The following is a 15,955-nucleotide window of genomic DNA, read 5'->3' on the forward strand; positions in this document are numbered from 1 at the left end:
TGGAGCAGGGTTCTGGTTCCACCTTAAGGGATACACATAATAATATCTTTGAGCTCTTCTGCAGAACCAAAGCCCCCACCAAATGGAAGATGTTAACTACTTGATTCCAGAAAGAAAGTCACAGTTTGATAACCTCAAGGACCACAGCTCATCAGGAGACCACCTGAGGCCAGATTTAAGGAATACAAGCCTTGCACACACCCTGATCCTTATCAGCAACCCTGCCCTTGAACCATTGCTATTAAACTCCTCACCAAATCACCCTCAGGTTGGGACACACAGTTTCTGAGGGCACCAGACCGTTGTGTCCCCCTTTGCCTGGCAAATCAATAAAGCTATTTTTTCCTACTTCACCCAAAACTCTTTGATTTCAATTCAGCACTGGCGCACAGAGGCCAAGTTTTGGGCATCAATATGTTGATGTTCTTTTCCCCTATCCCCTCTGCCCCTGTCTTATCCTTTTATCCCCAGGGCCACTGGAATGACATTTAATTAGCTTTTCCACTTCCAATCTTGTCTGGTTTTATCTATTCTCACTGCAGCCAGAGTGATTTATCTGCAATGCACACCTCTTCCTGCTATTTCCTCATTACAATCTTGAAAGATTCTTTGGTATCTGCTTTCTCCTTCTCCAGCCCTTTTCCCATTCCCTATATCTCTACTCTTATCTTTTGTCACCCTCAACACCAGCTTTCCAAAACCTAAAAATATAGAATGACTATCACTCCCATGGAGCTGTGTTCTCTGGTTGGAAGCCTCGAAGGCAAGGCAGTGATCCCAGAATGTCTGGTGGAACCCCAGCAAGGGAATTTTTTAAAGCTCTCCTGGTGATTCTAATGTACAGCCAGGGTTAAAAAAACACAATAACTTAAACCCTTTGTTTTAAAGATTAAAAAAACAAATTCAGGGAAGTTATCAGATTTATCCAAGGTCACATATCACAGACAACTCCTTTTTTTTTTCTTTTGTCAAAATGATTTATTTCAAAATTTCACTTTAAATTTCACTGTTTAAGATCTATAGATACTTTTCAAATTCGATTTAATATTATTTTGAAATGGCAACTGAACTGGGGATGTGACAGAAAAACCTTGTTGCTGCTTGTCATTCTCGCTTATTCAGAATGACACTCCAGTCAGCTACTTCAAGTTGTCCTTTTGAAATCTATTTACTCAAAATTTCTCTGTGAAACCTACCTTGGGGAAGGCAGAACCCAGACATAATTTAATGTGTAGGAACAGTAACGTTCCTTATTTCAAATGTGTTATGCGGGGCAAAATAAGATTCTCTATGTAGTTTTAAGATAAAATTTTGTTAAAACATTTGCAGCCCCATTTTACTAAAGTACAGGTTTATTCCTGGTCTTTGTAAACTACAGACAGACTGTTCATTTGAATTTCCCTCTGTCTCCCCATCACGCCTCAGAGCTTTCGAAGATTAGGCTCACAGTGTCTCAGCCACAGAGTTAGTACTTCGCTGTGTTGACAGCTTACACCATGTACTGTACCAGACCATATGATGTGTGGTTTGACTCTTCACTGTAATCTCTATATAACGATAAGGACAGTTTTCTGCCTGCCTCAGACACAACACAGCTGAATTGTAGCTAAGGGGCCAGATCTACAACTGAGGAATCCCAGGAGCGAGCTTCAGAACAGCTCCCTGACAATAAAGTTACCACTCTGAAGCTATAATCGAAGGTCCTAGCCAGGGCACTTTAAGTCAATAAACTAAATTATACCAAGGTAAAGCAGATAGGCAAGATATCAAAATATAAACGGCTTCATGAACTCTGGCTTAGGTGTTCAATTTATAAAAACCTTGTGATTATTTTTCTCCTTTGGAATAATTAAGGTTTTAAGGATATAAATCTAACTATGCATACAAAACCGAGAAAATGTTCAGGCTAAATATACACAGTGATAGTTTATATGATTAATATAATGAGAGGAAATTATCATAGCTTATTTCTGTGTATGTGGGTATATATGTATTTTGCTGCCCTCTACTGGGGATAAAAATAATGATCTAGAGATGGAGCTGCAGCTGCATCTCAACTGAAAATCTCTTCATGATGGAAATGAAATAATTACCTGGTAAAGTTCTAAGAACCAAGGATAAAATACAGTTGATATAAATACAGCTAATAGATAAAATACAGATAAAATAACTAAAGACTATAAACCCCAGGGGTTTGCTGATTGTTTTCCCACCTAAATTGTTCCCACTTTATGTTTTAGACCAGGATGAATCAAAATCTGGTCAAGAGAGCCTTTACTGAGAATCGTTGTTACACTTAAGACTGAGAGTTTCATTCTTAATGGCAATGAATCAAATTAACTTTATCAGTGTTAGTTGCACAAATATAAAATGTTTTGAATACGTTTTTTAAATATTTCATCTCAAAATTTGCTAATCTCACATTTTCTGTGTGGCTCTGGTAGATGATCAGACTTTATTCTATGGATTAATATTTTTGTTTTATCTCATTGAATCCTCATAATGCTAATCCTTACTATTAGGTAAGTACTATTAATATTCCTTATTTAACATATGAAGAGACTTAGGCACAAAAAGATAAATACATTTTCTGAAGGTTCCTACTGGAAAAAAACAGTGGGGATTTGAACACAGGCAACCTCACTAAGGAAGCCATGCCCTTGTAACTACGCTAAAAGGCCTTGCATGTAAGATGCTGGTACACCATTATGGTCAAAATGTAGTTGCAGGACAAAACCATTCACCTTTCCATTCTGAAACATCAGTGTTTTATGAGTTAGTCTCGAATTTGTACAAGGCAAAAATATGTTAGGACATATATACCATGATAAATTACAGAAATATTTCATCTTGAGGTACCAATTTTAAAAGCAGATACTGAAAGTGAATAAGATTTATATTCCCTAGTGATCCCTAGTGAATCGAATCTCGGAGACAGAGTTTTGGGTGAAGTAGAAAAGAATCGGTTTATTGCTTTGCCAGGCAAAGGGGGACACAACAGGCTCACGTCCTGAAAAACTATGTGTCCCAACCTGAGAGGATTTGGTGAGTAGTTTTATAGCAATGATTCAAAGGTGGGGTTGCTGAGAAGATTAGGGTGTGTGCAGGCCCTGCACTCCTTTAATCTGGCCAGGTGATCTCCTAATCTTGATGAAGTTCTCTGGTTCCTCTAATCTGGCTTCAGGTGGTTTCTTGGCTGCTCTTCCCTTGTCTCTGTATCCCTCTCCCTTCCCTGATAAGCAACTGCTCGAATCTGCCCTTTGGGACTCAGGGAAAGTTGAGGAGGCTGGAAGCTGTTCCCTAAAAACAAGAAACAAAGAACACGGAAAGCCTTCTGTGTCCAGAAGCCCCACAGGGTCCCACTCGTTTTCACTAGTTTTTGTTCTCAGTTCTCCAGGCCTTTCCTAATCCCCTAGACTTTGCTCATTTTTATTCACTTGACATGACTTGGTGGGCTGCTAATGCCTCCTGGCCTTTCAAATCTCAGTTTATAACTATTGCTTTAGGGAAGCTTTCCCCACGCTCATCTGTTTTATGACTTGGGCTCCCACACAAAACACCACACATGGGGTGGCCTACACAAGAGAAATGGATTTGCTTTTAGTTCTAGAGGCCAAAAGTGCAAGATCAGGGTGGGTGATCTTCCTGGCTCTTTTTTTTTTTTTAATGCAATTTTTTAAAATTGAAGTATAGTTGATCTGCAATGTTGTGTTAGTTTCAGGTGTACAGCAAAGTGATTCAGCTATACATATGAGTCTATTCTTTTTTGGATTCTTTTCCATTATAGGTTATTACAGGATATTGAATATAGTTCCCTGTACGATACAGGACAGCCTTGTTTGTTATCTATTTTATATACAGTTGTATGTGCATATGTTACTCCCAAACTCCTAATTTATCCCTCCCCCCACCTTTCCACTTTGGTAACTATAAGTTTGTTTTCTATGTCTGTGAATCTATTTCTCTTTTGAAATAAGTTCATTTGTATCATTTTTGTCTTTCTCTGTCTGGCTTACTTCACTTAGTATGATAATTCCTGGCTCTTAAATCATCACCTTAGCACTGTGTGCTCACGTGGACTTTTGTCATATGTGTGCATGTGGAGAAAGAGGGATTTCCCTCTTCTTCCTTTTATAAAGCCACCAATCATATAGGATTAGTATGCCATCCTTACAACCTTATTTAACCTTAATCACAGTCTAAAAGCCCTACCTCCAAACAGGGTCCCATGAGGGTTAAGGCTTCAATATATGAATTTGGGAGAAACACAATTTAGTCCATAGCATCACCCTATACATTTCTATAGCACTTTCTCCTTTCTTAGAATGTATAGCAATCACCTGTTTTCCTACCTGTGCCCCATTAGACATGAGTGTCCTCAGGCCAGACCACATGACTATGTCACCAATGTATCCCTGGCCCAGTCCCAGGCATTACATGGCCATGTGAAACAGAGCAGGACCCTGTGGGGCTCCTGGGCATGGAAGCCTTTCTGTCCCCCATCTCTTGTTTGTAGAGAATAGACTCCAGCCTCCATGACCTTCCCTGAGTTCCAAAGGGTAGGTTCAAACAGTTGCTAATCAGGGAAGGGAGGGGGATGCAGAGACAAAGGAGGAGCAGTCAAGAAACAATAGTGCAGCCTTGGGGCAGGGCCGCCTTAAGAGATACACATAACAATGTCTTTGAGCTCCTTACAGAACTAAAACTCCCAATAAATGGGATACGTCAGCATTCTTAATTCCAGAGAAGACCCCCTAAGGCCAGATTAAAGGAACCAGAGAAACTCATCAAGAGGCCAGATTAAAGGAGTGTAGGCCCTGCACACACCCTAATCTTCTCAGCAACCCCACCTTTGAATCATTGCTATAAAACTCCTCACTAAATCCTCCCAAGTTGGGACACATAGTTTTTCAGGGCATGAGCCTGTTGTGTCCCCCTTTGCCTGGCAAAGCAATAAAGCTATTTTTTTCTACTTCACCCCAAACTCTGTCTCTGATATTCAATTTGGCACCGGTGTATAGAGACCAAGTTTTCGGCATCACGTGTGCTCAAAGCTGGTCGAATGAACAAGGGGCAGGAGGAAGTTCCTATTCTGCCCCTTCACCAGGTCTACCAGGAAATGCTACAATTACCAGGAGTAGGTTGGTCAGGTCTAACAGATATCTGGGGCTTTGCTGGAGACAGAACATCAAAACAAGCCTTAAACTAATTCAGCTGCTGAATGTATGGGCTTCAGTCACCTCCAAGGTTCTCAACAAAGTCACAGAAGGACACGTCATCAGTTAAGCTAAACTCTGATTATCAGCCATTCCTGGGCCAGGAAGCAGACATTGTACCCATCCAGGTGAGTAGCACACAACCCAATTTCTAAGTTTTTATTTTGTATGAATCAGTGATTTAAAAATAAGGTAAATAATTTACTAAATTATACCCATTGAATAAATGACCATGTCAAATGGATAATATACTCAAGAATCAGTTAAAATTAAGTATAAAAAAAGACACTGCATTCAGGCCTGTACAAAACTTTATTGTACTTTGAATAATAAGCAAAGTAACAAAATTTAGAGCATGATAAAGGATGGAATATCTCAAATTATGTTCCTTACAAAAGCATTAAGTACAGTACACAAAGACTGTTTATAATATTTTAAAGTCTGCTAAAAATCTCAAGACATCCTAGGATTTGTGGAGTTACCTTTCCTGTCAACTAGAGCATTGATTCCCACTAGCTTTGCTACAATAAAAGTTAACATATATGAATGTACACATGTAATAACTGAAATGGAAAATGAAGGCATGCAACAAACATTCCAATTACTAAGCAAGTATGAAGAAGAAAGTCTTTTTCGTATTTCTGAACTTACAATTCCTTTGAACATATCGACCAGGTCCAGTGAAACTTTTTTTCCAGAATGTTCAGAGGTGATATTCAAAACACTGAACAACCAACAGTCCATCACCACTGTCTGGTAAGCACAGACACTGGAGTAAGTGCTGATATGGCAATACGGTCTGTTCCCAAACTGAATATCAACCCTGATCTCATCTCCCATGTCCAGATGCATGTTTGGACTAATGTAGAAGTGTGAGCTATGAGCTATGAAACATGAAATTCACACAGACAGGAAGTTGAACTCAAATATTCTGCTGCATGGAGGCTGAATGTGAAATTTTTCACAGTGACTGAAATTGACTGGCTGACAGGCAATGGTGTTTTTTTTATATTTGACTTTGATTAAAATGAATGGACTTAAAAGAAACCCTTGAGATTTAGTTAATGCTACTAATCTAAAGGCTCTGAAGAACTGAGGAGCCTTTAAAATCAGTATATGTGACCTTTTCTGTATTTTTCCTTAAGGAAAGAAACAATAATAAAAACACCGAGGTACATGAGTTTCTTTTCAAGGGATTACTGTTGTTATCTTCCTGAGATGCAAAGACCACAAAAGAAGAGCACCATGCCTAGGCTGCTGAATGAGGCATCAGACACTAATAGTTTGGTCCTTTTCTAAAGGGATCTCTTCTGACAATGACACTAAAACACAGCGATGGATCACAGATGCCCGGGGGTCCTGGCTGCCCTTGGATTCCAGGTTTTCCGTGGTCTCCGTCTTTGCCGGGGAGACCTGGGTCTCCTGAAGGACCTTCTTTGCTTATTCCAGGGGGGCCCTCTGGACCTAGGATGGGACATTAGCAATACATGAACAGAGGAGTTTGGTTTTGTTGCTGACACAGCTGAATCTGCAAAACATGTAAACTGGTGAAAAGACTCCCTTGAAACTTTTACGTATTTGCACTAATATGAAAAGAGGAGGTATCCTCTTGCTAATTTTATACACCTTCCATTTTGAAAAGAACTATCCAAAAGTAATTTTTGTAAAACTAGGCCAAGCTATGTTAATATGCAATCATGCTGCTGCTGAAGACACAGAGCTAACATTCTAATATTTTAATTTGTGGATTGTCCAAACTATTTCTTCCTCTCAGCTTATCTTTTGCCAATATTATTATAAATTAGTAGGTAATATATCAGTAAGCTAAAACTCTAATAAAGCCACTTTTGTGCCATATTTGTAGTCAAAATGACTATTTCCATTATATACATATATATATATTTTTTTTTTAGTTTCCACAATGAAATACATTGTCATTACCATAGTATACTAGTAATCAATACACAGAAGTATTATAACACTAATTTGTGAACCATAACTTAGTTCAATTAGCATGTTCAAAAAAAGAAAAATTAACTCAAGATATTGGCCTTTTAAAGTTGCTGACCCAAAATAACAAAAACAAAATATTTAGGTTTGGGGATGGAGCAGAGTGGACTGGGGCACTTTCTACCACTAATGCTTCCTGCTACTACTAATAATAAACATTTATTCAGCACTAAACTACAAATGTAGGTATTGTTCAAAATGCTTTACATACAAAGAATTAAATCACTTGATCCACCCAAAAGCCTTGAGCAGTAATAACATCTACAATAATAATGATAGTACACATTTTTTGAAAACATAACTTTTTCATGCACTGTTCTGAAAGCACGACATGTATTAATTCATTTAATCTTCCACCAATGTCATGATGCAAAAGACATCCCATCACTATTTTACAAATGAGGAAACTGACACATGGAGAAGTTAAATAATGCAGCTAGCAGAGGTTGGCTTACAAGTCCATCTCAGCATTATTCTGCTTCCCTGAGAATCATAAAGATTAAACAGTGATATACACTAGGTAAACCTGGGCGACTTGGAACCATCTGAGAACTATTCTAAGGAGTGGTATTCTAAGGAGTCTAAATGATAAGTGATAGAGAATCCTGAATGATTAATGGATATAATATAGGATAAAACTTCTAGTAGTTAGAGCTCAATGTGTTGAATGTGAATCACTCAAAAAAGGAAACGAAAGTCTTGGTTTCAAATCTTTGGACAGAGATTTATGATTTTCTTAAAGCAAAATGTGCAGCAACACTTATGAGCATCATCAGTTCATACCTGGGGGACCAGGAGGACCTTGTATTCCAGGGTACCCAAGCCCTTGGCTCCCCTTTGCCCCATTTCGTCCTGGTAGGCCTGCAGAGTGTCAGAGAGGGGAGTAAGTTTACTTTTCCCATAAAATCACTTCCTCCTAGATTGTTTCTTTCAAAGCTGTTAATACACACATTAAAAGAAAAATAAATCTTTAAAAATTAGCCAGCCACCTATTCATTATTATTAACAGGACACAGAATTTTTGAGGCAAAAATTTATAAAATGATCAGTGGTCTAGAAAAACTTAATGAAGATTAAATATTAAGAAAGGAAAATGGTTTGGAATTATTAGCTCTTTTTGTTACTCATAGTTGTTCTTTGATTACTTTGATGAAACATCTAAATTGTTCCTATAATATTAAATTAAAAGGAAAGCATCATCAACCAACATTTCACATAAATATTCAAAAACAAAGAGCAGTAAGTTGTGGGCTATTAGGGAGTCTGGTCGCAAAACATCATTTTTCTTATAGAAATTTATAGAAAACAACTTTGAATATGGTTACAGAAGTTACCAAAGTCAAAATAGAGGAAATGGTGTCTGTGATGTTCTAGTTAAAGACCTAATTAGACTCAAGCAAAATTTCTAAGTGCATTGTCAACATTTTCTGATTTATGGTTTCACATGCTTCATGACATTGACCTCTCTCTTGACTTTAGTATATTCTTTCATGAAATAGAATGACTGTTCTTTAACTCAGCTGACAAATTATTTAAAGACTTAGGGATAGAAAAATTTTTTTGTCTTCAAGAAAACAAACAGGAACTCTTGCCTGTTAAATAAGATTAGGATGTGAATATAAAAAAATATCCTTTTCTGTTGTTTATTTGCTTACACATACAAACTAAGTACCTTTTAATCCTTTGGCACCTGGGCGTCCCGGAGCTCCCATTAATCCAGGAACACCATCTCTTCCTGGCAAACCAGGGAATCCTCGGGGACCTTCTGGGCCCATGGGACCAGGTGGCCCAGGAATACCAGGGGAGCCATGCTGGGACTGGCAGTGATCACAACTCTGAATTCTTCCACTTTGAAGTAAGACAGGTAGCTGGGCTTAAAAGCAAAGAAACCCCATCCCTTATGTTTAAAAGGTGAGTGAGCATTAATAATATCACTCATATTTTTTCTAAATTTACAGATGCATATCTCTTGGCCAATAATTTCACTTCTAGAAATTTAACTATGGAAATATCCATTGCTCTGTGCAATAATTTTATTGTGGCAATTGCTTCAAGTAAGGGAAAAAAGGAAGTGCCCCTCTAAAAGAAACTGGTAAATTAAATTATAGACATCATATTATGAATAAAATTACCAGAATTATGTCAGGGAAGAAAATTTAATTAATGGTGAAATAATGATAAATTGCTTTATTAAAAAGATTACAAAGGGTACATATAATATTTTACCTTTATAAAAATACTTATCTAGAAAAAAAAACAGAGGTTGATAAATGTCCTTTTTTTTCCTCATCTTACTTATGTTTTATAATTTCTACAAAGAATTTGTATTACTTTTGAAATTTGAAAGTTATTAAAATCTCTATGTTAGAGACTTACCTCTTAATACATCAGTGCAAACTTGTCGAATAAACTGTTCTGAAAATTCTCTCCCCTGCATCAAATTATTAAGGGTTATAACATTGACATACCAAGTAAAAAGCAACAGAAATATGAAAACTGTGAAAGAAGCAGAATACATACGGGCTTCCCATCCAGTCCTGGGGGTCCCTGAGGACCTGCTTCCCCGGGTTGCCCCTGGGGACCCGTAGGCCCCATCAGACCATCCACTCCAGATTCTCCTTTGGGTCCAGTGGCACCTCTGGCACCAGGTTCTCCCTTTTCACCTCTCTAAAAACAAAAGAAATCTTTAAAAGTTCTATTTAAATATTTCAGGAGGTATAAATGCATCATAAAAGTCTTAAGGATACGGATATGAAAATATACAAACATATATCTAAGTTATATAGGGAACTGTTGGGAAACACTGTAATTGATCAGGAAGAAAATTTCATATTATATTAAACTGTCATTTATCCATCCATCCAACCCTACAAATAACCACTACCTAGTACATATATTGATTAAGCAATATGCATAGTGCCAGAGATACAATGATGAACGTGACACAGTCCTGTCCCCAAGGAGTTTAAATCCTAGAGAGACAGATGTAGAAATACACAATATTCTTCATTGAAAAACATGCAGAAAAACTTAGCTCCTAATTTAGAAGAAGAATCAATATTACTGGCAAATATGTAACATTTCATACCTAATTCGGTGAAACTACATATTCTGAAAATCTCTATTTAGGAACTACTAAAGAACATGAAAGATATTTTCTGTTTGTGATGTCAATAGCTAGATTTATACAGTATTAAAAATCAAGCCATGAGGACTGAACAGACAGCATAATACATGAAGAAACATACCTCTCCTTTTGTACCATGATGGCCTTGAATTCCCTTTGAAAATTAATAGGGAAAAAATAAATAAATAAATAAATAAATGTGTAAGCTACAGTACTAGCAATGTGGCATGCACCCTTTACCACACATTTAATCAAACATTAATTTTCAGTTTGGATCTATGTTCATCGGTGATATTGGTCTGTAGTTTTCTTTATTTGTAACATCTTTATCTGGTTTTGGTATCAGGGTGATGGTGGCCTCGTAGAGTGAGTTTGGGAGTGTTCCTCCCTCTGCTATATTTTTAGTGAGGTGGATGGACCTAGAGTCTGTCATACAGGGTGAAGTAAGTCAGAAAGAGAAAAACAAATACCGTATGCTAACACATATATATGGAATCTAAAAAAAAAAAAAAATGGCTCTGAAGAACCTAGGAACAGGACAGGAATAAAGATGCAGACATAAAGAATGGACTTGAGGACACAGGGAGGGGGAAGGGTAAGCTGGGGTGAAGTGAGAGAGTGTCATGGACATATATACACTACCAAATGTAAAATAGATAGCTAGTGGGAAGCAGCCACATAGCACAGGAAGGTCAGCTCAGTGCTTTGTGACCACCTGGAGTGGTGGGATAGGGACGGTGGGAGGGAGACACAAGAGGGAGGAGATATGGGGATGTATTTATATGTACAGCTGATTCACTTTGTTATAAAGCAGAAACTAACACACTATTGTAAAGCAATTATACTCCAATAAAGATGTATATAAAAAAAATCGATCAGCAAGTAAAACACTCTCTGTAAGGCCATTCTTTAAATATGGAAGTTTCTGAAGAAATGCAGGGGTTTCTACCAGACAGAATATTATAAATGGAGCCAGAGTAAGAGGAAAGATAAAATAGTAAGCTCTCTGGACTAGAACCAAATGAGAGCTAAAACTGAAAACAGCTGTCATCTGAGAATCCACTAAGATGATTTCATGAGGGAAACATTCGCTTGGACCCCATTCACAACATGAACGCCAGAAAAATCACACACGTGCAGCCCTTGGTAGGATGACAGTTAACTAGGACTTTGTTTACTTTGAGAGATTGGGACAACTATTCAGCTGCTGAGAGGCAATGGCTGTCCTGCTCCCCCCACCCCGCCCCCTGCCATTCTCCCTGTAGACTCAGTTCCTGGTGGTGGAAAACACAGCTTCCAACACACCCAGGACAGAAGCTTTCTAGGGAACCCAAATCCTGCCTTGGGAGAGGAAACTTCCTCTTTTACTTGAGAAGTGAGATTAAAAAAAAAAAAAAAAAAGTTAGGGGAAACTTGCAGAGAGTGTCATCTGTCAACCAGTGAGCTAACCAAGTTGTGAACTCAAAATCCAAAGAAAATATCCCTCTATCAGAGAGTTACTGTGAATAACAATTTGGGGTAAAAAGCCTGGGTTGCGGAGGGTGATGGATGAAGGGCTGAGGGTCCTCCTACGAGTAGAGCTGTTTAAAGATGCTGTGTGATTAACTCAAGGAAACAGAGCAGGTCAGAGGGGAATAGGGACAGAGCTTGTTGTCATCCAGTGGTGTGAGTGGAGTGAAGAGACAGGAAAATGAAGACCTTTTGTATTGCACATAACTGTATGCAGGCAAACTCTGTCCATTTCTCCTTTCAGTGACTCTTGCTCTGAAGTTCGCTTCTAAGTTCTCAACTTCTTGACATATAACACTCACCCTCCATCTTAGACAACCTTGGGGCCATGTGCTTTCAAAGACTCCCCCCCACACCAATGGTCTCCCCCATTCCTCCAAGTGAGGGACCCAGAGGACCCTGTCCTTGGAGACATCACCTCACAGTTTTATCCCGCTACCTCCAGAGTCAGTGTAATCACTGAATCTTTCTCCCACCCACACTCCCTAATCAGTTGGATGCTTTTATTTGTCCAATTTGGCTCTGACTGAACCTACATGCCACTTGGCAATCTCACCAAAACATGGCTTCATGAGGAGAGCTTAGTCAAGGAAGAAACAAGGCAATCTTATTATGTATCTATTGCACAACACAGTTCCTCAAGATGGCATTTTAATTCATCTCTAGTGTAGTAAATTATATCTTTGAACAAACTAGAGGGAAACAAGGACATTCCTTCACTATGTATGGCCTCAACTACTCACATTTCAAGAAGAAAATCAAAACTCAACAGTAGGTACAGAGATGATGCCATGTATGGCTGCCTTGGGCCAACACTACTCCAAGAAATGGGTGGAACTGTCCACTTTTAGTCATTTATTTGGTCAGAAGAAAAGAATTGAAAATCAATTTTCACAGCCACTGAGAATATCAGCATGGGAAAATGAAAATATAAATCAAAAGATTAAAGTTGTGATCACCATCACCACTAGAATTCTCATCCTTGGGCACTTAGAATGCAGGTTACATCTCCCCTTCTCCCCACCCATTTTCATTTGCAAGTAACCCTCTCTCAGTATTGTTCATTATGTGATTCATTATTTCATTTTCCATAAAAAAAAGAATACCTGTGGCCCTGGAATCCCTGGTCTTCCATTCTCTCCCTTTTGACCCTTTAAAATTGAATAAATGTTATTCATTAGTTTGCACACATATGATGCAATCATATATACAACACACACTATGTACTGTGCTGTTGTCTAGAAGAAAGGTCACAAGAGCAGTGATGAAAATATGTAAAATGATGTAAGAGAAGAAAAAAAGAAGTGAGAGGAACGTCAACCTAACCTTACAGCTAAAATGGATAAAGACAAGGAATGAACTACTGAATTTGGGGAACGTGTAAATAATGTTAGACAGTTGAGGATGTTCTGCTGAGTCCATGTTCACAGCATGAAAATAATTTAAAAATCCAGTGTCTGTGGTCATTTTCTTAATTTCAATGACATTATTTATGTTTGGTGTTGATTATACACGTGAGGGCAAGAAGATCACTTGAAGGACATTTTTAAATTAAAAATATACTGTAAAATACATTTTGAATGAAGATCTTTAAATTAGGACAAATAGAGAAAAAAATAATAAAGATATAAACACATTTGTCCATTCAATTAATATTTTGGGACATCCTCCTTGTATAAGACATTGGGCCAGACCCTGAAACTCTACTATTTCATCCCTATGTTGAACAGGATAATTAGCAGTTTCTAGCAAAACATACACCTAGATATACAATCAAAGATCTAGTGACTGAAATTGTAAATCACTCCTGCATAGAGGTTTGTTCACTTACTTACTTACATCAATGAATCCCCAGGGGCCCTATATGCTGTAGGGACACTGTTGCAGTGTCCCCATGTTGCCTTTAAGTTGTTTACTGTGTGGTGCAAAAGCTAAGCAATTAATCTCTTTAATAAGCAGTTAAATTCTAAATTTCAAAGTGGCTAAGATACTAAACCTTAACTGTTCTCAACACAAAAACAAACTAACGTGACATGATAAAGGTGTTAGCTAACTGTACAGTAGTAATCATATTGCAATATATAAATTGCACCTTGTACACCTTAAACTTACACAATGGTATATGTTAATTATATCACCTTAAACTTGTACACCTTAAACTTGTACACCTTAAACTTGTACACCTTAAACTTACACCTTGTACACCTTAAACTTATACATTATTATATATTAACATTGTGCCCTGTATACCTTTAACTTATACAATGTTATATGTTAATTATATCAATAAAAATATATACAGCTAAATTCTATTGGAATTCTATTGAAAAAAAAGAATAATGAAAATACTGTCTGATAAGGATGCAGTATATAATTATATATCTGGAACGTATAATATTGGGACATAGGGTGGGGCATCTGATAAAGAAGGTAGGAAAAATGACTCCACCTTGAGTGCAGCCCTCAGGGATGTGTAGGTGGTACCCAACTGGAGAAGACAGGGGGGATGTGGCAGGGAGAGCAGACACAGGACAGAGGTGTATAATTTCTTCCAGCTAAAGCAGCAGGGCAGGAGCAGATAATAGTGGGTATACTGGCAAAGAGATAAGACTAAAGAAGATTCAGTCCAACAAGGAGGCACTTTATGGGCCGGACTTTATCTTGAAATGTGTGTGGAGCATCACTGAAGGACTCCTAAGCAGTTGTGTAACTTAGTTATTGATGCTGGTAAAAGTGTGGGGGGAAGGGGTGGACCGGACTCAAGGAGACCAGTTAGAAGGATATTACAGTCACCCAGGACCCATGACAAGAAATGGTCAGGACAGTGGGATGGGGGGAAGGGGCTTAGTTCATGTTTCATTGTCTGAAACACTGTTCAGACGGTGACCTTAGCAGATTTTGATGTTATTATTACCTAAATTTGAAATTTCCTTTTATGCCACCAGATATTTTAGAGTTTTCAAAGTTCTGTGAATTTTGCAAAGTGTTTTACGTAGCAAGACTCAGCCACTATAGCTGAACTTTTTTTTTTTGGCTACACCGCACAGCATGTGGGGATCTTATTTCCCGACCAGGGATGAAACCTGTGCTCCCTGCATTGGGAGCACAGATTCTTAACCATTAGACCATCAGGGAAGCCCCTATAGCTTAGCTTTGTAATCTTAAAAACATCATTAAAGTACTGTCTGGACACTTGATTTGTAATTGATGGTTGGAAAAGTCTTACATTTCTAGAACTTAAAAGACTGAAAGACCAACAGATATAGTTTATTCCTGATGAGTGTGTCACTGATTCAGCCAGCGGCATCCTACTCACGGGTCAGGGTTCAGTTAATGAAAAAACCGTCTGAGGGCCACTCGGACTGAGGTGAAACTGTCCTCATCTCCCAAAGCTGTATCATGTTTCTCCTCTTTGCCTTTGTTGCTAAGACACCCGAAACCAAACGTCCTTCTAAATCACCCTAGATTTCCTCAGCCTGATCTAATTTTCTGGTATAAGTCTCCTCTGTTTATTAGTTTGCATATGTTTTATATATGGTGTTAACAGTTTCTTATCAAATTTATTTATGCCATAAGCCACGTCAAATCATTTGTGGAAACCAATACACCATAAAATATATAAATAAATAGATATTACAAGCATGTGATAAAATCCGTATATTATTTTGTTGAATCGCTTGGTTCCCAAGTTTCCTACAATAGTGGTGTAGTGAAGAATGTTAAAGTTAGATTTGATGTGTTTTGAGAAGTTTAGTAAAATGAGAAAGCTGGGATTGAACAGATATTGATGGTAAAACAGGAAGGCGCTGGAAAAGCCATGTAAGAATTAAAAAGAATGAAGCCTTGAGTTTTTTGCCAAGCCAAAAAAAAAAAAAGCCAGTAACATACCTTAATGCCCTTTTCACCTTGATTTCCTTTGTCCCCCTGCAAAAAGGCCGTTTAATATGTATCATAATGTCATATATTCTGTATCCTTTCAAATAAACATGCTTTTCTTCAGCCAAGAAAAATATATGGTCTCATGCAAATTCGACAAGTGCCTTATAAACAGAAGTTGACTACAACATGATACTTGAGAAGAGAGTAAAAACAC

At 37.9% G+C, this 15,955-nt stretch overlaps 1 protein-coding gene across 2 annotated transcripts in view; it reads right to left on the bottom strand.

The window, feature by feature from the left end:
• Window positions 1–6,492: 6,492 nt before the first annotated feature.
• The window catches only part of COL21A1 (collagen type XXI alpha 1 chain), a 127,543-nt gene continuing 118,080 nt past the window's right edge, over window positions 6,493–15,955 (bottom strand). For both annotated transcript variants that reach the window (XM_060110241.1, XM_060110242.1), the window contains 8 exons: window positions 15,751–15,786; window positions 12,969–13,013; window positions 10,475–10,507; window positions 9,747–9,893; window positions 9,603–9,657; window positions 8,899–9,099; window positions 8,010–8,087; window positions 6,493–6,680 (listed from right to left, as the gene is read on the bottom strand). In XM_060110241.1, coding sequence (XP_059966224.1) covers window positions 6,493–6,680; window positions 8,010–8,087; window positions 8,899–9,099; window positions 9,603–9,657; window positions 9,747–9,893; window positions 10,475–10,507; window positions 12,969–13,013; window positions 15,751–15,786 — 783 coding nt within the window. The remainder of the gene's footprint in view (window positions 6,681–8,009; window positions 8,088–8,898; window positions 9,100–9,602; window positions 9,658–9,746; window positions 9,894–10,474; window positions 10,508–12,968; window positions 13,014–15,750; window positions 15,787–15,955) is intronic.

This window comes from Mesoplodon densirostris, chromosome 10 (assembly GCF_025265405.1).
Source record: "Mesoplodon densirostris isolate mMesDen1 chromosome 10, mMesDen1 primary haplotype, whole genome shotgun sequence".
In the NCBI taxonomy this organism is placed as follows: domain Eukaryota; kingdom Metazoa; phylum Chordata; class Mammalia; order Artiodactyla; family Ziphiidae; genus Mesoplodon; species Mesoplodon densirostris.